We start from the raw sequence: 22,190 nt of genomic DNA, 5'->3' as shown, positions 1-22,190 counted from the left end.
GTGGCCTCGGTGGGTGAATGTGGCCTCTGTGATCATCAGGATTAGATTCAGTGCAGCTCCAGTTTGCAGAAGAGCAGACTGCTAACATTACAAGACCTAGAGATGTAAAGGGTTCTTAGAACAGCTGTTGGTCCTTGGGGCCACTTCAGAGACTATTGGTTACATTTTATTTAACCTCTCTGGAGATTTTCAATGAAAGATTATTAGTAAAAATGATATTAATATTAATAATATGAATAATAATAACAAACAGGTTCCCAGGTAGCTTTTATGTGGGCACAGTGTTTTTCAAAGTCTTTATCATAATTTTTATCATTTTGTAAACAACTTCACTTCAGTGTGTGCCTTTTCCTTGTAGCTTGTCCGTGATTGGTCCTTTTCATGATGACGCAAGATTCTGGTGAAGTTAATCCGGAAGTAGCGTGAAGGTTGTCAACTGAACTGAACCAAGCTCTATGTTGTGAACATCATGGCAGGTGTTAAATTAGAGGTGTTTCGAGTAAGTGGGAATAATAGATGGTTAGATTATGATGGTTTCTGATAGAAGTATTGTGCGTTGTTAGTACATCTTTTAGATTTTAATCGACAGGGAATACAATAGTGTATTTCCACTTGAACTAGCCATTAGCCTTAGCTAGCCATGGTCATGATGTAACGAATCCCAAGAGCAGATTGATTCCGATTCCCAGGTTGTGATGTAACTAAGTTATCATTACCATGTTTCTTTCTCAACAGATGATGCTGTATCTGACCTTTCCAGTTGCCATGTTCTGGATCTCAAATCAAGCTGAATACTTTGAAGAATACATAGTGAAGAGAAAGGTCGGAATTCATTCAGTTCATGTCATTCCATTGGCCTTCCTGGCAACACAATGGTTTTTAGATTAGGTTGCTTATACCAGTATTAGAGCTTGTGTATAACATGTGTATTACCCTACTGTTTATTATTTTAATTAACAAATCTCTCTCTCTCCATGTATTGTCTTGTGTGTCTGTCTCTCTCTGTGGTGATGTTATGACGTCCAGAGGGAAATATTCCCTCCTGATGAGAACACGAATGTAAGTTCATTGGCCATTCTTTCCTTTTAAAATTCATAATGAATAAACCAATAAGACGCCTCAGGGCGACATGCGACGTCGCGCCAATTCTTGCCAGTGATGTACTGTATATCGACCAGTTAGTTACCCATATATGGAGTCCCCTGGTACCCATGGAGATCCATGTACTGTATATGGAGTTATGCTGCTATTGACACATGCTTACTCAGTTATGCGTTATGCGAAAGACGAAAGTCCTATGATGTCTATGACATCTGACATCATTCCCTTTTATGCCCATACATGCAGATCACTGTCTGTAGAACCAGCCGTTAGTGTGGTATCTGGTATGTGGCCTATATGGGCTCCATATATGGTCATTCCCATATGAAGTCTTGTTAGATATGGGCTTAATATTGATGACATCAGGAAACTCCATATATGGGCATAAAAGGGATTCTGTTGGTGTGACATCACAGTGAAGCCAGAGCATGATGTCAGAGCGACAAACCCATAGAACCACAGTGTCAGGCCTGACAGAGACACATACATACGGACAAGCTGTGACCGGACGTTCACATACTAAACTTGCGATCTACGGTCGCAATAATGATGTAAGCCTTGGACCCTATAAAAACCAATGTGTAGGTGTTCGAGATTTTTCATGACTCATGACTTTTTTAAATTATGTCTATGTATTTATTTGTTGCCCCGCTCCCTCCATAAATGACGGGTTATACAACTACAGGGTGTATTTCAAATTCCTGAACTTTTTTGTTGTCCATTTATTTTTTATTTTATCTGTTGCTTCATAGGTTAGTTGATTAAGATTACGTCATCTTTGTTGCAGAGGCAAGAGCTAGCGGACTTCAAAGAGCGAATGCGACGTCGCAAGGAGCAGCGGATGTTAAAAGAAATGGAGTCTGAGAACTGAGGATTACATTTAGGGTTGGGATCCGGAACCGGAGGAACCGGGGGAACCGGATCCAACATTCAGGAACTGGTTTCATCACACTGTCAGAGCTGGTATGGTGTATGACATGTGGACTTCATGTCTGCTATACAATTACTATACCGGAGGGCTGCGAACTTGGGTCCCTTTGGTCCCGGAATCGGAACCAAAGGGAACGGAATTTAATGAAATCCCAACCCTGAACATTGTGGAAGTAACAATGGAGGTCCCCAGAGAAACGCACTGGAGCGTCTGATAAAACAGAGATTGGACTGGCAGCCACTGGACTGATGCTGGTCTGGAGCATGAAGACTTCTGCAGATTCTGCACTTTGCGGTGCAACACAATATAAAAGAAAAGGCACAAGATGAATAAGAACATTTTAACTCTCAAATACCTGGAACGCGCCCGAGTCGCGTTAGATTTGAACCACTTTAACCATTATTTTATGCTTTAACTATTGAAAAATAGCAGATATACAAGCTCACAGCGCGGCACCGAGTGCCGCGCTGCGAGCTTGTAGATCTGCTATTTTTGGAAAACACTGAATAGAACTAGGTTCACATCCCAGACGTGTGTTTGTGTTCCAGGGAGGAGGAGTTTCAGTTTAATCTCTGAGACTGCTTACATTTCAGCTCTGTGGGTGTTTTGCTTTGTTCGGCTGCAATCGTGTGGGTGTCCCCCAAAATATCTGATTGCATCAGATATATTATTGTGTTGTAAATTATGTTTTGTATTGGGCACTTTCCTCTGCAGCATATAAATGCTTGTCTTTCATTAAATGTGTTGTTTGCTTTGCTTGATCTTACTTAATCATTGCATTTCAAAGGATCTGTTTATCAAAACAAACACAACCGTGACATGATTTCCTTCCAAAATATATATGTATGTATGTGTGCCATTTCATGTCATCAGATGACAACATTCAACGGGATAAAAGTTATGTGGAGGATATTGAGAAGATTAGGGCAGGCAGGTTCGTAGATCGCCTACAGATTTGTACAGTGCTTAGATACTATGGAGCGCCAGAAGTGGAAAAAGTGTTTATTTTTTTAAGTCGTGGACATGACGTAGGTTCCCATGACTTGGAAAAATAAATGACAATATTTCATTCTGGAGCTCCCTAGCTGGATGTTTTTGTGAGGAGAGGTGATCAGTCATAAATAAATCAAGAGGTGATTTTTTTACTTTTTGGTTAAAAGTAACTTCTGTCTATAAAACATTTTGAATGCCAAATCGTAACATCTACAACTAGAATTTCAAAGAAGTGTATCTATTCTGTAGAGATTGTCATTCTGCAAGGTCAGGTATATATTTTTTGAAATAAATTGTATTTCCACTTCATGGTGATGTCAAACAAGTGGCTTTCATAACGTTATTCATCTTAGGATGAATGTTACATTTAGTAATGGACTGGGTAATTCTACATTTAGTATTGCGTAAGCACATTATAGTATTTTACAATGATCATTCATTGTTGCTTCATATTAGCCTACTTTGAAGCCTTGTGTGCCTCAGTGAAGACACCGGCCCTCATGAGGAAATGAAGACAGACTTAATGAAGCAGTTTTAAGCAACAACTGACGACCGGTATCTATTCAACTGACTGGCTTTTCATTGATAAAACTGCAATGATTTCCATGTTGCCCTACATAAAATGTAAAGTCTAAAAGCAATATAAAGCCAAAAGTATCTACCTTGAAAAAAGTATGTGACAAACATTTGTTTTGGTACAAGAGCAAGAGGTCTTGACTCTTTCCCTTAGGACACTTTCAGGGAAAAATGTGATTTTAACTTGCAGTCTATGCAATACCAACATCAGCCGCTGTGCGGTAATGTTTAGCCTCAAAAGTGTCATGAATGGAATGGACTCACAGTCACACCACACAGGGGAACAAATCAACAAGGAAGTGAGAGACTCACAAGTTGTCAAGATGGCACCGAGTGGGTTGAAGGCAGTAGTTGGAGAAAGTAAGTTACCTTTTCTTTGTGACATTTAATATCCTCAAAAAATATAGAGTGACCAAAGTGACGTTTTATTCTAAACACATCGTGTATGTATCTAGCTGGGTCTATTTTGATAGCGTGTGTTTGAATAGCAAAAGGTGAATGACGTCAGTCGGTCGCTCGAGTAAATTTCTCACCCCCCAAAGATAAACTAACCGTGTTTTGGCTTGGAAATGAGCCCTGTGTGCCATGTAAAAACGGTGTAGTTGCGGATATGTGGTAGTCGTTTACATTGACCAGGGATATATTAGTTAATTATTAATACACATAGAATTGACAGAGCATAACCGAGCGTTAGCCTGCTGTTGTTGACAGGTGTCAGCTAAGGAAGTTACAGTTCACCTGCCTTGTTTGAAATGGTTGGAAACACTCTTACAGTGGTGGAAAAAGTACTCGAATGTTTTACTTCAGTAAAAGTAGCAATACTGCAATATACTGTAGAAATACTTTGTTAGTACGTCTGCAAGTCTAAATTAACTTGAGTAAAAGTACATAAGTATTGGTATCAAAATGTAATTGAAGTACCAGATGTAGAAAGTACTCATTATACAGAATTTCCCATTTCACAAGTTTTCAAATGTATAAAAATCTTTGAAAATAGCAGAATTTCAATTGGCTGAAATCATGAAATGTATAGGGCTGAAGTGGTTAATCATGTATGTTTTGTTATAATAATCAAAATCTACAAAGTAACTAGTATGAAAAGTTTTCAAATAAATGTAGTGATTTAAAAGTACTAGGTTTGGATCCGAGATGGAGTAGAAGTAAAAGTATTGGAAACGCTCAAGTAAAGTACAAAAACCTCAAAATTGTGCTTACAGTAAGTACAGTACTTATGTAAATGTTCTTACTTTACACCACTGATGAATTGAAATTTAAAGAAAATGTATACGTTGCTCAGCTGTCTCTGTTTGGGACTTGGTAGAATCTATAAATCATAGTAATGTTGTTAATACACCCACATTTCATCCTGCACAGCGATGAGCATTTGTTTTCTAATTATAACTCAGTGTGGTGACTGGTGAGTGTGACTGGTGACTAATTGTCTGCCTTGAAGCCAATCACTAAAACGATCTTAAGCTGGTCATTGTGATGCATATAGTTGCTATATAGCCTAAAATACTATTCTTATCTTTTCACCTGTTGTTGAAAGCAGAATCCTTTATTTACACCAAACTTATCCTTTTAAGTTTTAACATACAAGGAATGTGCCATGGTGATGTTGTGGGTCATCATCATTGATTGATTGATTGATTGATTGATTGATTGATTATATTATTAGACAAAAAATGGAGAACAGTACAAGTATAGTCAATACAATAGAAATGTAGTACAGTTAAACACCTTGACTAAAAGGAACATCCCAAATAAGTCCGTGTACGGTCTTTTTTACGTTGGAAGTCCTTGGTATTCAATTCATGGACATCCATCACACTAGTAAAACCACAGCTAATCATATCAAGTATTTACAGAGGACTATTTATTTGGCTGTCTAGAAACATCTACTGTATGTGTTTAAATAATCATTGAAAAATGTACTATCTTTACCATTATACATCTATCACATTAAGCTAGATGTTTATCTGAATGTTGCTAAACGTGCCAAGTAATGATGTCAAACGAGGAAATACTGTAATAACATTGGTTCCTTCCTTCCATTTCCTCATTTCTCACAATTACTTGTGTGACATACCTTGCTGCTCTCCCTCTGTCACTCTAGTGATGACATGTCAGGGGTTTTCAAGTAGAGATGTTGTACGGAGTACCATTTTCTTTCCTTCCCGATTTCGATTCCCACAACTTTGTTCGATACAGAGTACCGATCCGATACCACCAGTGTGGAATTTAGACAAATCTAGGACAGTGACTACTGACTAGTGGGGTCCAGGGACTCTCAGGGTTCCTTGAGGGGGTTCCAAATGGACCCCTTACAGGCCTGTAACTCTGAGAGTGTACAAATGGACCACTCTGACCATCTCAGAGTTATGGGGGTCATCGAAATTAAAACATTTGAGACCCACTGATCTAGGCACGAATACAAATTCCATTAATAATTGTTAAAATGCAGCTACAAGTTAGTAAAATAATAATGTAAATAGTACAGTAAGAATGAAAACAGTAGTACAACATCAACTATGAAATATCATCATTATGATTGGCAGGCATTGACACTAAGGCTTGCCCACCTGCCCCCGGCAGGTAAATAAAACGTCAGGGCAGGTGAAGTTGGCTTTCAGATTGCCCGACCGGGCAAGTGCTCATTTGAGAGGGGACACAAATGTCTATAAACACACCACAAGATATCTGTCTAAACACCTGAACGTGGCCAGTGCGCTGTGTCTTCTGGTCTGTGGAATGTAAAATAAGGGCTCTATTTAGCTATAATGTGCTGTTTTTACTGTTGCTACATTTAAAAATATAAAATAAGTGTGAAACCATAGACGTATTCAATCATAGCTAAAGTATTTGGTATTTGGATTTGGAGGTATGACATTTTAATCGCACAGCCCCAGAAAGTAAAGGAATAAGTGTTAAATTGAGCGTTAATTAAAATCGTACCTATCATTTTATAATGGACGATATACTTTTCGGGCAAGTGGGCATTACCTTCGGGCAAGTAGAACATGACCTGTACTTGCTGATGGGCAAGTGCCTCTGAGACCTTAGTGTCAACCCCTGTGATTGGTATCGGACTGACACAGAGCTTTTCCAATGTTGGAACTCTAGTTTCAAGACATAAAATGCAACTTACTATATAATACTATATTGTTGATTATATCTTTAATTGATCCACTATAGATTTTAGCATGACCTCCACAATTATACCACAAGTATTGTGCCAGTAAAATCTCATCTAATCAGAAATCAACAGGTTTAATATGTTGTATCATATTATTAAACATACATTACAAACAAGCTCAAAGCTGCAGGTCACAGCGTGTCATCAGTGTGTCATTGAAGTGAAGAACAGAGGTTGTCTGTGGGAGATAACAAACACCCAAGACCACATTCCAGATTCTCCAGATCGACGTCTTCTCCCCCTTATGGCCTATAAGTTAACTGCACAGCACACACAGTTCAAATTTTGGCTCTCTCTCAACAGATTGACTGGAGTCTGAGCTGTTAACATACAAACCAACATTGATTGGCTACATGATTCGTGTGATTAACTTACTGTAAAGGGCTGTTCACACTGAGGACTATAACCATAACTATAACTATATTGTTCACCTATTTATTTTTTTGTTACAGTCCACTTGACTTGGAACGATTTTTAAAACTATATTTTTATAGTTATAGTGCTTAGTCTGAACAGCCCTGGCCCCTTAAAAGTGCAGACAGAGCAAGGAAGCTGCAAGAACATTTAAGTGGTAAAATATGACTTGAACTCCACTGAATCCTCAGGGCCAACGCCTGCATGGATATCATTTACAAAAATAGAAAACAAATATGATCCATTGCTTATGTATTCCCACGAAGGGGAGAAACTGAGAAAGGCATTGTAAAGTTGTATGTCACTTGCTTGTTTTACTAGAGCAGTTAGAAGGGTTTCTTCCCCTCGCATTATGTATATTACTTAATCCACATTGGTCTCTTGTTCCCTCACAGAAATTCTGAATGGAGTCATTAAAAGCATCAAGAAGGATGGCGAGTGGAAGGTAAGAGTTTAAAGAATGACCTCTCCTCACTCGGATCCACTTTGTATCATTCCATTTGATGTACTTGTCTTGTTCTGTGTGTTACTCCGGTATTCATTTTGTTTGATTTACCTGTTCTGTGTTACTCAGGTCCTCATTGTGGATCACATGAGTATGCGAATTCTGTCATCTTGCTGCAAGATGTCAGACATTTTGGCAGAAGGGGTGACCAGTAAGTATGGAGGCAATCTATTGTGAAGTTGTTGCAGCATTAATAGATACAGTGCCATACTTGAAGAATCAATGCTTTATGAAGTACTGAATATTTATTTAGTCATACTGTAATAATAACTATAAACCCATTCATGCGTGATCTTCTTCTCCACATTTCATTAACCCGTTTAGATTTGAGGACGATAAAAATGCCTTCTAAATCCTAACCTAAAGGCCAGACCGCACCAATGCAACTAGTCGCAACTCCTTGCAACAAAACTGTCGTAAGGCCACCACACTGATGCAATTTCTGGCAACTGCCATTGGGGATAATGGTTGTAAGTAGTTGCATGTTGCAAGGAATTGCATTGGTGTGGACTGGCCTTTGGTTTTCAGAAAATGTTCTCTTTTTCATTAAAAAATAAATTCCTGTTGCTATATACTGTGGCAAGTGTCCTCTTTTTTGGTATAACATGTTGGGGTGGCAACAACAGAGCAGGTGACACGTTTAACCTAAACAGACTGGTGAAGAAAGCAGGCTCTGTCGTCGGGTCCTCTCTGCAGGGGGTGGAGGAAGTAACCAGTGTGCGCACAGCGAGGAAGCTGGATTCCATCTTGGAGAACTCCTCCCACCCCCTCCATCTAGAGATCACCAGTTACTGGAGTAAGAGAGGAAACGACCGCTTTACCTACCCAGGACGGAGATGTGAGAGATTAGGAAAATCTTTTGTACCGGCTGCCCTTAAGCTGTACAACGAGACACATAACGGACGCTTGAAAAGGTCTCCCTTCCTAACTTAGACTGACGGAACCTTTGCTGTATTGACATTGACCTCTAAGGAACTATTGCTGTATTGACTTTGACCCAAAAGGACCGTCCAGGAAGAGTGCTCATGTGCGTCTTGCGGTGACACGCTTCCTAGTTTCTTCTTTTTTCGCACTGATTTTTTTTTTACTTTGCACTATTAGTTTGTGTTGGTAGTTTCTGAGTATTTTTGCTTTGTTTAACAATGACAGTGAGATACTTGTTTGCACTAACTAGCATTGACTGCTATGGTCTTTTTTGCAAGACACTTTATGTATATATACTTATATATTATTCGCCCCCTCTATTGATGCACCTTCTCTTTATTGGTACTGTACTGCTCTTTTTTTTTGTTCTCTTGTTTCTTTCCCTCTTATCTATTTTTTCTTACGTCTCTGTAACTTTGTAAATAACTGTATACTGCTGTGCTACTACTGGACAACTGAATTTCCCCCTTGGGATAATAAAGGTATCTATCTATCTATCTATCTACATAGCAACATAGCATCTAAAATTAAAGGATGCTTTCTCAGTCTTAATGGGTTAATGAAAATAGGACTTCACATCTTTGAAGGATTGCGCTGTGGCCTTTGCAGTATTTAATTGAATTTCTTCTTCCACCACACAGTTGTGGAGGATATCAATAAACGCAGGGAGCCCATCTCTAGTCTGGAGGCCATTTATCTGATTACTCCAGTGGAGAAGGTGAGATGTGTTACTTTACCTGTTCACAATGTCACTATCATAACCATTATATGGGTTAATTTTTCATTTCTAAATGTTTTTTGCCTTCTATTTGAATTTCAGTCGGTCCGTGCTCTGATCAATGACTTCAAAGATACTGCCTTTACTTACAAAGCAGCACATATCTTCTTCACCGAGTGTAAGTTGTTTAATAGATTTTAATATACAGAATTATTAGCATGCACGTTTTTTGGAAAAAACATGTTTCAGCTTCTGGTGTTTATTAATGTGAATCTAAATGTTGCTGTTTTGTCTCTCGTCTGTAGCTTGTCCAGATGGTCTCTTTGCTGAACTTGGGAGATCTAGGGTTGCCAAGGTCATCAAGACTTTGAAAGAGATCAATGTTTCTTTCTTGCCATATGAGTCTCAGGTGGGTGAGGACTGAGGAGGATACTGTATATGTTTCCTACCTTTGCTCAAGCTGGTTCATTCTGTAGAGCCAGTTCCAACCAGCTGATATGAACCTCACCTCCTTCCCTCTCCCCTCAGGTATTCACCCTGGACGACCCCACCTCCATGCACTGCTTCTATAGCCCTGTTGCATCCGCAGAAAAGGGCAAAATGATGGAGAAACTGGCTGAGCAGATTGCCACTCTCTGTGACACGCTGAAGGAGTACCCTGCTATCCGCTACCGCAGGTATAGTTACCTGACATGTATATATATTCTTTATTAGCATTCCATCGTATTCACCTGCTGGGTTCAAAGTACCACAACCACCCTGTCTCCACTCTCCAGGGGCCCAGAGGAAAATGCAAAACTAGCAGAGGAGGTGTACCAGCGCCTCAATGCTCACAAAGCAGACAACCCAAGCATGGGAGAGGTGACAATCTACTTCAGTACTCCACTTCAGTATTTCGGATATATATTTTTTAATGATGTCAAGACGCATGAACAAAGTTCTTGTGGTGTGAGATCCATTTTATCTAAAGAAGTTTATTATATATTTTTTATAATACAGGTTAACTGTAACAGCCCAACTGAAATTATGCTTCTCTATGGATTTCAACGTTTATGGGAGTTTCTGGGTTTTATTTCCTGTTAATTATTTTTCTACTTGTTGGACCTTGCTCTCTGTCTTCTCTTCTTCATTTCTGTTTTTCATAGCTGACATCTTGCGTCTGAGATGAGTCTCTACAGGCATGTATTACCTTTCCCTCTTTGCCCATACCATCCTGAAATATACGTATGTCAATTGTCAACATATCGTGTAATCTTTCAGTTTTTTGTGGGCTTTTTACCTATTTCAACTCTTGCTTCTTTCTGAGCTTGTGTGATTTTCTCTTAATCTCCTTTATTCTCATCTCAAAGATGGTAACACTTATTTGTGATGCTATGTAACACACCACAGATGCATTTTGATTGCATCACAATTATATTTGTGAGAACACCCAAGATATGCTAATACAGTATACCAATACCAAGAGAAAGATGGCTGTTTTGTATTTATCGTACAATATTCCTCTTTGCTTTGGTTTCACGACAATTTGGCCAGCCTAGGTCAAAGATTCTATCCAGAGGAAACACTGCTTTGCATTATTTGATGTATTTTGTTTTACCAAAATTCTTAATTCTTAGGGTGCTGATAAAGCACGCTCACAATTACTGATTGTTGACCGTGGATTTGACCCTGTGACGCCCATCCTACACGAGTTGACCTTCCAGGCCATGGCCTACGACTTACTAGACATCCAGCAGGACATCTACCAGTGAGTCTCTACATCAGTAGTTCTCAAACCTTTTCATGTCGAGGACCCCCAGAACTTATACTTATTCGCCCCATCTGGACCCCCGTTTGAAAAGATATGCCGGGCCAGGGCCCCTCCTATAAGAGACTTTTACAGCTCTAGCAGTGATTTTCAACCATTTTAATTTCAGAGACCCCCAGTTTGACATTCATTAGGCTATGGAACCCCATGTAATATGGCATTTCAATCTCTGGGACCCCAATTTATATTGTGAAATCATTGTTAATTTAACTCTGAGAGTGTACAAATGGGCCCGTTAGGTCCATTTGGTTCCATTTGTACACTCTGAGTTACAGACCCATAAGGGTCATATGGTTCCTAAATATTATTTAGCTGGGGACCCCCTGGAACTCCCCCAAGTACCCCTGGGGGTTCCAGCACCCCACTTTCTGGGACCCAATTTGAGAACTAAATCAATCAATGCTCTAGATGATTTGACTTTTCTCATTGATGTGGCCAATAGACCAGATACATTGTGCATCAGTGCTGTGGTATATGCTGTGCCCCAAGTTCTTGTTGTTTTGTACTCCTGCCGTGACCAGGTATCAGACAACTGGGATTGGAGACTCAAAGCAGCGGGAAGTGTTACTGGATGAAGATGACGATCTGTGGGTTCAGCTGAGGCACATGCACATAGCAGATGTCAGCAAGTAAGTCTACACTTAATACTAGCACAGTTAGATGAAGCCTGTCCATGGGGTCAACCTGTCGAAACCAGTGTTGGGGAAGATGGTTTCATAAAATATATTTGTCTTTGCACAATTATGTCCAGTATTATAATATTATTACAATAATAGCTTAGCTTTGAAGATTTGTATATTGTCACTGTCAGGCGGACATCTTATGATTGTTCCTAAATTAATGCCTATTTTATAACACGTATTACAGTGTTGTGCAAAAGTTGTGAAAATAGTCGATCTACAAGCTCACAACTAGATGCACTGTGAGCTTGTAGATCTGCTATTTATGCTATTCTTGACTTAGAAGGTTTCTGCCCAACAGCAACAGTAAATATAAAATAATATCCTGGTAGAATTCCAATTGTGACAATATCTTATGTATTGAATGATTACGTTTAAAAGTCATGTTTCATACTTATAATTAAAAAGTATTGTAACTCATGATTATATAAGGATTTACCATGATGAATGATACCTCCAAAGTAACTCCCAAATGCTTTACGCTTCCTTACAGAAAAGTGACAGAACTTCTCCGCACCTTTTGTGAGAGTAAGAGGATGTCGACTGATAAAGTAAGTTAACATTATGTCCATGTTGCAGCGTGTTCACTGTCTAGTCAGTGGTAATTATGTGTTGGTCTATTTCAAACATCCACATTTGTGCTTTCGGTATCCTGTGTTTTGGTTCTGAACATGTGTATTTCTCTTCAGGCCAACATCAAAGATCTCTCTCAAATGGTAAAGAAAATGCCACAGTACCAGAAGGAGTTGAGCACGGTGAGTTCTCTTTTGGTATCTTATTATAAATGGATGATTCTTCATCTCTAGTATCACCTCATGATTCTCAGTTTAAGTGACAAGTCACCCCGAAATAACTACGTACCTACATCATAGTCCTAGTCCTTCAATGCCATTAATATTTTATTTTATTCACATTCCATTATATTTTGATTAAATGTAGTAAACTATTACTCATTACAGTGATACTGTACTAGTCCTAACCTTTACCCTTTTGGATTCACAGTACTCCACTCATCTGCATCTAGCTGATGCTTGCATGAAGAAATTCAAGGCCTCTTCTGATAAGCTTTGTGAGGTGGAACAGGTCAGTGTCACTAGACTAGATGTGTGTTTGTGGCCTTTTCTTACTGAAGACAGAGAGTCTATATTATAAGTCCTTATTCAAATGAAAGTTTTGGGAGAGTTTTGGCATTCCTATTTTGGGTATTCTATTATCATATTGTCATTATTATAGGCAAAATATTTCTAAAATATTTAAAATAATTTACAAAATGACAATTTATTTCCAAAATATGGACAGCACCGCATTGTGTGCGGTGCTCACAATGCATTGCATCATAATGTGTTGTTAGATTGTAGATCTGCTATTTAAAAAAAATATTGGACTAGGGTTTAACCCATTTATTTTGACCTGTTACACATACACAATGTTGTCACTGTATACCTTTCAAGCCGGTAACATCTCTGTAATTTTAGTTTCTGCTATGTCTAGAGCAACATCATTTTTGATTATTTATTAAGTTCAGGGTTTAGAAGCTGTTTTTAGAATCAACCTCTAAATGGCTTGAGTGGTTCAGTAGGAAGGTGGATTGGCAAGTTTCTCACAGTTTTACGTTTCTGTGAAGAAAGTGGGTGGAGTTGTGAGTTATTTTTTGTCACTTGCTTTACAAACTAGTCATTAGGGATGAAGGGGACAATATAAGCAAGGCATTGCTCAATAGGTAGGCAACCAAAGATGACAAAACAAGAAATATTTGCATTTGATATGATCAAATATTTTTGTCTCATAATTAAAGGACAACTTCATATTATAGATTGTAATTAGAGAAAAGGAGAAATGAGTGTTAGACAAAATAAGCCCATTCCCAAGGTGCACCACAATCCTTCATGGGCAGATGTGGCCTTAAAGTTGTCCTTTAAGGCCAATCCACACCAATGCAACTGCCAATGGCTGTTGCGACTTGTTGCATTGGTGCGGTCTGGCCTTTTGTAACTTAGTGGTGAAGTGGACTGCAACAACTGTAGTCATCTTGTTTTTGAATGCAAGCATAAATAGTTATGTTTCTGAGTAAAGGGTTTACAGCATAAATAATCACTTTCCATCCACTATCCTAACATGGTAACCACTAGCCACTGACTTGAGAGTGTGCACTGCTATAGCCATTATACTCATGCACTCAATCCACGCAGTATAAAGGAAAGCCATGCTAGCATCTCTATTAATAAAGTAATCTGGGTTTAAGTGGCACTGGCACAGCGTTGTGACGTTTATCAATCTTAATGGCAATATTGCATAATATATAATATTGCATTGAGACAGGATATCCTCCCGTCTTAAATGCATAGTAATGCACAGCTGTTATGTCACTAGTGAGAATAATACCTTCAGCATGACGGACTGCTGTCCAGCTCCACCATCCTGAAATCCCCCTCCATCAGCTTGAGCCTGGGGTAAAACTGTGACTCAGACCACTTCCAAGACCAAGTAAATTGTCTGGATATCACAGCCCTGCCTTTTCTTCTTCCCTCACGGTGTGTTTGGCAAATATCTGTGGGAGATTTTTTTTTAAATCTGTATCTACCATCCACTTTGAATGGAAAAATATCTGGAGAAAGAGATTTTTTTATCTGTTATCTGGCCCAGTGGGAATGGGCCTTTAGGCTTATATCAGATGAGTCACGGGCATTTTTGCATGATTGTGGTATTATAATGCGATAGACGTGTTAATGGGCTACTTGTTTGAGTGACTCTCTCCGTCCATTAATGGATCATCGGCATGTCTGAAAGCTGTCTCTATAATCATACAGGCATGTGTTGGCTCTGTGATGGACAGCCGGAGCCGGGCAGCCAGCCACAGCTCTTAACTGTCGGCTGTCCTCGTATGAATGCGCCGCTGCATTGTTCTGTGCGGCTCAGTCCAAATCTCCCTCTGTAACTGTATTAAGGATGACTCCCACCAGTTGAAGAGTTTTGATGTTAATTGGCTTAGCTTTTTGCTAGATTTATTTGGGTTGGGGATTCCTGGGAAGATTACGCACTTTTGCAGCTTTCTATTTTAGAAAGAACAACCCCCTACCCCCACACCACCCCCAGTATTTAGCCATACGCTTAGCAATACGCATAGAACTAATGTGGCCAATATTTGTCACTGGTTTTCTTTCTTAATGATGCATCATACTGTAATTTATTTATGGGGGAATGTTTTGCTTAGGCTGTACCTGTCAGACAGTATCTGCATTATATTTTGCTTAATGTAATATTTAAATAGATTTCTTTCACTTTATATTGAGATTAGATTAGATTAGAGTTTATTTGTCATTGTAACAATACAGTACAGGTACACAGGCACAGTTTCATTTGTCAACGATCAACTCATTTTCAAAGAACAGTACACATACAAGTACATTCACAGTACAACGAAATGTATTTGTGCATTTAAGGGAGCACGCTGCTGCCATACAGTACATACAGGATACCACATACATACAGGATACCACATACCACATTGGATACCACAATGAATGGCTGACCTGCATCATTAGCTGTTCTTGCAAATGATCACTGTTGTTCTTATTTTTTCCTTGCACCTAATTTCCATGATCTTGTTTGTGTAAATAAATACCTTTGGTAAGTAACTGGCTCCCAATCTCAGGACGGACACTCTAACCACAAGGCCACTGATCTGGTTTTGTACGTGGGGTAGCCATGGCTAATGGTTGACCGCTCCTGAAAATTCTTTTGTGTGTTTTCAAAAATGTAATATACTCTCCCAAACTGGAATGCCTCTTTAATGTGTCACTCTTGCCAAAACTAACAGTGAACTTTAAGACACGCTCAATGACAATGATCTACGGATGCTTTCCACAGGACTTGGCCATGGGCTCCGATGCAGAGGGAGAGGCTCTAAAAGATGCCATGAAAAGCATTGTCCCTGTGCTCCTCAACCCTGACGTCCAGGCCTATGAAAAGATCCGCATCATTCTGCTCTACATATTCCACAAGAAGAAGGGTGGGTCCTTCTCACTACAAGACTTTCTGTCTTAAACTAAAGCATGATGACTTTTTTCAATCCTGGTTGTCTTGTTGTCTATAAGCGCATATCTGTCTACTTAAAACTGCCACTGAGGACTAATTTAATGTTTTTAAAATTCTGTAGTAGAGTTCCACCAAGAGTTTTTAACCCATTTAACCAGTGAAAAATAGCAGATATACAAGCTTGCAAGCTTGTAGATCTGCTATTTTTGAAAAAGTCGTGAAAATGTGTGCAAATCTTTGAATATATGTATTTTTAAAGCGAACATTTGTAACTCCAATTTTGCTTCTGGGTGGTCCCTGGAACTAAATATTTTGAGATGGGGGTCCGTGCCCAAATACATATCATTTTGGGGGTCCTTCACATGAAAAGGTTTGAGAACCACTGACATAGTAGTCTCTCAAGAACCGACTAACTGAGCTCCAGTTAAGTGAAAAGGACCTTTTCTTTCACGGTGGCTTGCCAGATTGCTGACATAGAAACAAAGGTTTTTCAAAAAAATCTTAGAAGGATTCAAAAGACACTTATGGAATCGGGTCAAAATTCTAATTTTCACGATTTTTCAAAAATAGCAGATCTACAAGCTCGCAGCGCGGCACTCGGTGCCGCGCTGTGAGCTTGTATATCTGCTATTTTTCAATAGTTAAAGCATAAAATAATGATACACAAAATGTGTACCCGTTCTAAATGGGTTAAAGATGCAGATCTTCATGGCTAGTTCTCCATAAAGAGTGTGTGATTCTCTCCATATAGGCATCGCAGAGGAGAACCTGACAAAGCTCATCCAGCATGCCAACATACATGCTGACAGCAACATCATTACCAACCTGCAGCATCTGGGCTGTAACATCACCTCTGGGGTAAATACTCAACTGCAGTTTCTTTTGTCACATTCTCCCCTTGCTTTCAGCCTAGCATTCCTTGTGATACCGTTTATTCCCCCCCCCCCTCTCCCCCCCTTCTGTCAGGGTCCCAATACAGGGAAAACACTTCCAGAGAAGAAGGAACGCACAGAAAGCACCTACCAGCTCTCCAGATGGACACCCACCATTAAAGACGTGATGGAGGTATGCACGTCGGAGATTTAATTTGTTGTGATATCGTCCTCCGTCATGCGCTGGGTTCAATTCACCTTTTATTTGCCAAGCTGCATATCCGGTACCACTTAAACCCTCTATAACTGGTATAAGGTACTTATAATATATGTACTTGATACTGTCTTTTTTATACTCTATCAAATGTCTTTGCCAAAAAATAGCAGAGCTACAAGCTCACAATGTGTTGCAGCTTGTAGATTGGCTATTTTTTGGCAAACATTCCGCCCCAGGATGATGGATTTTGATTATCGCGGTAATGTAGTAAATCACGATAATGTCACAATAATCGTAATATGAAATTTTCATATCGTCCCATCCCTAGTTTAGACTTAGCCCTTTAGATTATTCTCATTCTGACTTAAACCTTTCCATGTGTTGCAGAACATCATTGAAGACAAACTGGACAAAAAGCAGTGGCCATTCATCTCTGAGCCTGCTCAGATCAATACAACCCAGACAGCAGTCAGGTTTGTACTATTGAGAAATTTCATTATTGTCTGAGCAATAATATAAATATACTGAAGGTAGATTAATCTATTTAGACCTGGGAACGCCTATACGTTTTTATACATTTCAAGCCGGGAACACCTTTTTAGAATGAAAACGTGAAGTTTTTTCAGAAAACTCTGGTCAGGATTTAGAAGGCGTTTTTAGAATCAGACTCGGGTCTAAATGACAAGCCATTTAAACCGTTTGGAAAGAGTAACAAATGTGTTATGTGTAAAAGGTACTTTTGAAAAAGTTCAACTTTTGGTTAACCACACAGCTAGTGGTCGTGGATTGTTGTTGTCAAAAGATTGCTTTTATTTCATCGAACTTTGAACCAAGATTTTTTTTAAAGTGAGACAGTTTTACTTTGAATAAATCCCCCCATAATCCCAAAGGTTTTCCAACATGATTGTGGCGCTTACACAAACCACTATCATGAACTTGGGAAGATCGTAAGCTGCATTTGCTAATGGACAACACTTTGTCTCCTTCCTGCTTGTCATAGTATTATTTCAGTTTAAATCTGAGGTGTTATTAATGTCAACACTGATATTCCATTATTATGACGCTAAATCTGTCATTATATGGTCAACATCTGTCATTACGTCTGTCTGCCACGTGTTTAAAATCAGTTAAGATTTTAAAATCCTTTATATAAATGTATGCATTTACATACAGATAACAGTTATCTAAATATAATGACAGCAACTGTTAACCGTATTATACTGTACAGTATGTACTGTATACAGATATAGACTATGTTTAATATTTTAGTCATGAGAACACAAACACCAGATGTTTCAGTTTTGACGCAGGACAACACACTTGGTGATTAAACAATTTCATAATAGAGATTCATTCCAGGGACTTGAGGTCCCGCAAAGAAACTTTACTTCAGAGTGAAGTGTTTCTCCATACAGATGTCTACCGGCTGTCAGTCTGTCTGTCAGTCACACTTTTACCCTACTCGTATCTCTGCCACCGTTGCCCCGATCCATGCCAAACTTTGTACACACTGTCACTCCTTGGTTGCCAAACCACAACCCCTCATTTCTCACATGGCCCTCTTCTAGTGCCACCATGAGGCAGATTCTTGCAAAATATTTTTTTTGGACACTGCTCCTACAGATTTTGCCCTAAAATCACGCAAAGCGGTTCACAGTATCTCTAAAGTCATGTCATCAACATGGATCTGTCCCATTTCCCATATTCCCTCCTGATTGGCTACCATTGCCTTCTAATGTTTGTGTATGCGACCTGACAGTCGTTTATCTCCCGATTAGGGAGTCTTACTGGTATCTATAATGAAAACATTTGGGTCGAATTCTACATACCCAACATTTTATGCAATCATCTGGCAAGAGGTATTTTATTTTCATTCACATCTGCTATAACACGTCAGGGGTCATTTGGTTAAAATCGAGTACTTTATTGTGTGTGTATTGAAGTTCTGAGTTCACCAAAATGACCTCTAACGTGTTATAACAGATGTGATTCCCTGTGATAAAATGGACTGGAGGAAATAACCAGATTTTCAGTGACGAGGTGAATGACAGTCAAGTAGGCTATTTTTAGACTAGTTTTCCACAGCTCGCTATTTCTGCACAATATTCTATTGTTGCTTTCACACTACAGGATTTAGTCATAATTGTGAAACATTTTTCATATTTTTAGATTGGGGAGGGTTCAATCCAGTTAGTGACGTGTCTTTGAACCCCCTTACTACTGGATAATTAAAGGAGCTATAGTCAACTTTTTCTTGAAAAACGGATGCTAAAATAAAAATAATGTTTCGAAAATATTTTATTAAAAAATAAGCTTCATATATGTAGCCTAGTTCCAGACCCTGAATCGCTAGCCACACCCCTTTAATTTTTTTGTTTCGAAATGTCAATTCAGGCTGAGTGTCAGGCTATCATATATGTGTTTCTATTCAAAAATGACCACAAAAAGCGTAAAATAATGATAAAATAATCATTTGGGCCATTGTCAGACCGACACTTTGTTTACATTCTAGTCTATAGACTAGGATGTAAACAAAGTGTCGGCCCTACAATGAAAAAGTTGACTATAGCTCCTTTAAATCGGTTCTGACAAGCCTCAAATAGGGAATGCCCCTGCAATTGTCGGGAGGGCGAATCAATGAGAACCTAAATTTGACAAATTATCTGTTGTGTGGTCAGCTTCAGATCTGACATTGACATTTGTCCCCACGCTTGCCTGCCATCATTATTATTTGCCCCACTTTCTTTGTAGCAGGGAAGACCAAGTTGTCTGATTGTTTTTCTTTTGTTGTTTGTATGTTTTTAAACAGCAGTGCACGATATGGCCACTGGCACAAAAATAAAAACCCGACGGAGTATCGCTCAGGTCCTCGTCTCATCATCTTTGTGATCGGTGGGGTGTCACACTCGGAGATGCGCTCTGCCTATGAGCTGACTCGAGCCACTGAAGGGAAGTGGGAGGTTCTGATCGGTAAGCAAGAGAACCCAAATAGTGAAGTCCAGATTGGTGCACATTAGGGCATTAACGACTTGTGATTTTTGCAAGTCGACTCGACTCAGTAAAAAGTTGAGTTGAAGTCGACTTTATCGTTTGATGAGGTCATCACATCACACACGACCCCCCCAATTATTTTGGGGGGTCCCCAGATGATTAACTTAATGTGAAACATTGTTTTCTCACTCAACAGTAAACAAACCAACATAAAGTTTAAGTGTATAGAGGGTATCTTCACATTTCTAAAGTGACAATATAAGGACTTTTTAATACCTCTAAAATGGCAAATTAAACATTGTCCAAATTGTCAAATATATAGAGGCAGAAATTGTGAAAATAGCCAATCTACATGCTCACAACGCATCGCGAGGCGTTGTGAGCATGTAGATCTGCTATAGAAAGTTTTTTTTTTTTTTTTCAACTTCAACTTTCTCTGGTGGTAGTCGACTTGCGACTTGTGTAATGAAGTCGACTGAGTCGACTTGTGGACCTTTCCGTTAATGCCCTAGTGCACATCCTTGTTTAAATGGAGACAAGAGAGATGATAGATTGTGCCCTGACCCTCTCTGTTCTCCTCTGCAGGCTCATCTCACGTCCTGACCCCCAACAGCTTCCTGGATGACCTGAAGAGACTGGACCAGGTGCTTGCTCCTCCTGATTGTTAGGTACAGTCCATGGGGGAGGACCACGAGCACGGGAGAGTGTTTTCTGCTGGTGATTCAGTCCGAGTGTATCAAAGGGTGCGTTCGTAAATGCGCACCGGGTGTGGTTAGGGTTAGGGGTTATGGTTAGGTTTAGGCATAGTTTTACTGAGGTTAAGGTTAGGGTTAGGGTTGGGGTTAGGCATAGTTTTACTGAGGTTAGGGTTAGGATTACCGTTAGGTTTAGGCACTCACTACACTGAGCACACACCCTAACCCTTTGATGCACTCGGAACGGAAACACCAGCAGAAAACACCATCCCCGACGAGCACACTGGGATTATGCCTCAAGTCTTTCCAATTCGACATGATTCAGCACAATCTCTGAAGTAGAAAATGAAGATGTCAGAATCAATCGTATAACCAAACTTAAGGGCAAGATATACTTTGTTGCGCGGGGTGTCGCGCAATGGAACAAGTAAAAAAAAAGTGCATTACACTGCAACACGTGAGCTAGCAAGTGTGCTGTTTTCGTTGTGCGACACTGGCGGTAATCTTTTTATTGCAATGCTTGGTGTAAAATGGTTAATGTACTGTATATACTGCTGCTGTGATTGAAATTGTATTCATAATATTTAATTTAAGCACAGAACTTTATGAAGATGATTTGATTAATGTACCGTGTAATAGCATCAAAGTTCAAATTGGTTTTTATGTTACTATAATTTTCTTTTCCTTTGTATTATACCTATTAAGAAATGTCTTAATCCCAACAGAGCTGGATAATCCTACTGCAAATCTGCAACATGAGTCAAATGTTATACATGCATACATATTGACTGTTTTAATCTTTGTTTATTCTTTATGTCTGAAGGGCTGTGTGAGAAATGTGTCTGACATCGAATGTTTGTTACCATTGAAGTGAAGGTGCCATCTTTTGATGCTCATCTTGGAACTTTCAGTCAGACTCCCAAGTCCTGTTTTATTTTAAAACAATGCACTTTTACCATGTATTTGTACAGTATGTAGGATTGGGACTGAGTGTAGTATGTTTTTTGTCATTCCTTGTTACCCCTGGTTAAAACTATAAATAAAAGAAACACTGTATAAACATGTTGTGCTTTAGTAAGTGCATTGTTTCTTAGAAGATGGGACCTTAGAACTGATGACCTCTTAGTCACTCAAAACCTCTTTACAGCATTATGACTGTAAGCTTTGCAGAAGCCTTCTTTTAGCTTATTGCAACATCAGCTTCTCCAATTCTCAAATGGGTTATTTTAAACTTTGATTAATTTCACCCACTTTCTAAGAAGGAATTCTAGGAAAGACTTAATAAAGCATAGTTGTTGAGTCGGACAAGCTGTGATGTAACTTAAATGGGAATACCACTCATTTTCAACATTGAACTTTGTCATTAATATACCTTCAATAAGAAAAAAGTCCCCCCTTCTGTGTTGCCTAGAACTGGATGATTGATTGTGGGGTTATTAAGCCAAAGAGTAAGCCAAAGAGTATCATTTAGGGGGTGAAATACTCCTTTAAACATTAATTGTCAACAGAGTAGGTCCAGAATAGATCAAACTGCA

The 22,190-nt window shown here is 39.2% G+C and overlaps 2 protein-coding genes across 2 annotated transcripts; both read left to right on the top strand.

Moving 5' to 3' along the window:
- The first annotated feature begins 421 nt into the window (after positions 1 to 421).
- On the top strand, positions 422 to 2,411 carry pet100 (PET100 cytochrome c oxidase chaperone). The gene is made up of 4 exons (XM_080723709.1): positions 422 to 499; positions 736 to 822; positions 1,027 to 1,059; positions 1,889 to 2,411. The coding sequence occupies exons 1-4, from the start codon at positions 470 to 472 to the stop codon at positions 1,970 to 1,972; spliced, it is 234 nt and encodes a 77-aa protein (XP_080579835.1). The 5' UTR covers positions 422 to 469; the 3' UTR covers positions 1,973 to 2,411.
- Positions 2,412 to 3,860: 1,449 nt separating this feature from the next.
- stxbp2 (syntaxin binding protein 2) lies at positions 3,861 to 21,709 on the top strand. The gene is made up of 19 exons (XM_080723990.1): positions 3,861 to 3,961; positions 7,607 to 7,656; positions 7,786 to 7,867; positions 9,282 to 9,358; positions 9,461 to 9,536; positions 9,664 to 9,767; positions 9,887 to 10,035; positions 10,135 to 10,219; positions 10,975 to 11,105; positions 11,687 to 11,794; positions 12,339 to 12,396; positions 12,535 to 12,600; positions 12,848 to 12,928; positions 15,713 to 15,854; positions 16,632 to 16,738; positions 16,847 to 16,945; positions 17,357 to 17,442; positions 19,779 to 19,939; positions 20,546 to 21,709. Exons 1-19 carry the CDS (start codon positions 3,925 to 3,927, stop codon positions 20,626 to 20,628), a joined length of 1,782 nt encoding a protein of 593 aa, XP_080580116.1. The 5' UTR covers positions 3,861 to 3,924; the 3' UTR covers positions 20,629 to 21,709.
- Positions 21,710 to 22,190: the final 481 nt, after the last annotated feature.

This window comes from Nannobrachium achirus (genome assembly GCF_963921795.1).
Source record: "Nannobrachium achirus genome assembly, chromosome: 4".
Lineage (NCBI taxonomy): Eukaryota > Metazoa > Chordata > Actinopteri > Myctophiformes > Myctophidae > Nannobrachium > Nannobrachium achirus.
This window is presented reverse-complemented; position numbering and strand designations above follow the sequence as displayed.

Excerpts from the sequence above, each read along its gene's own strand:
- stxbp2 (XM_080723990.1), top strand. The coding sequence starts at position 3,925 with ATGGCACCGAGTGGGTTGAAGGCAGTAGTTGGAGAAA. Across the intron at positions 10,220-10,974 it reads ACAACCCAAGCATGGGAGAG|GGTGCTGATAAAGCACGCTC; the intron begins GTGACAATCTAC and ends CTTAATTCTTAG. Across the intron at positions 15,855-16,631 it reads CATATTCCACAAGAAGAAGG|GCATCGCAGAGGAGAACCTG; the intron begins GTGGGTCCTTCT and ends CTCTCCATATAG.
- pet100 (XM_080723709.1), top strand. The coding sequence starts at position 470 with ATGGCAGGTGTTAAATTAGAGGTGTTTCGA. Across the intron at positions 823-1,026 it reads AATACATAGTGAAGAGAAAG|AGGGAAATATTCCCTCCTGA; the intron begins GTCGGAATTCAT and ends TATGACGTCCAG. Across the intron at positions 1,060-1,888 it reads CTCCTGATGAGAACACGAAT|AGGCAAGAGCTAGCGGACTT; the intron begins GTAAGTTCATTG and ends TCTTTGTTGCAG.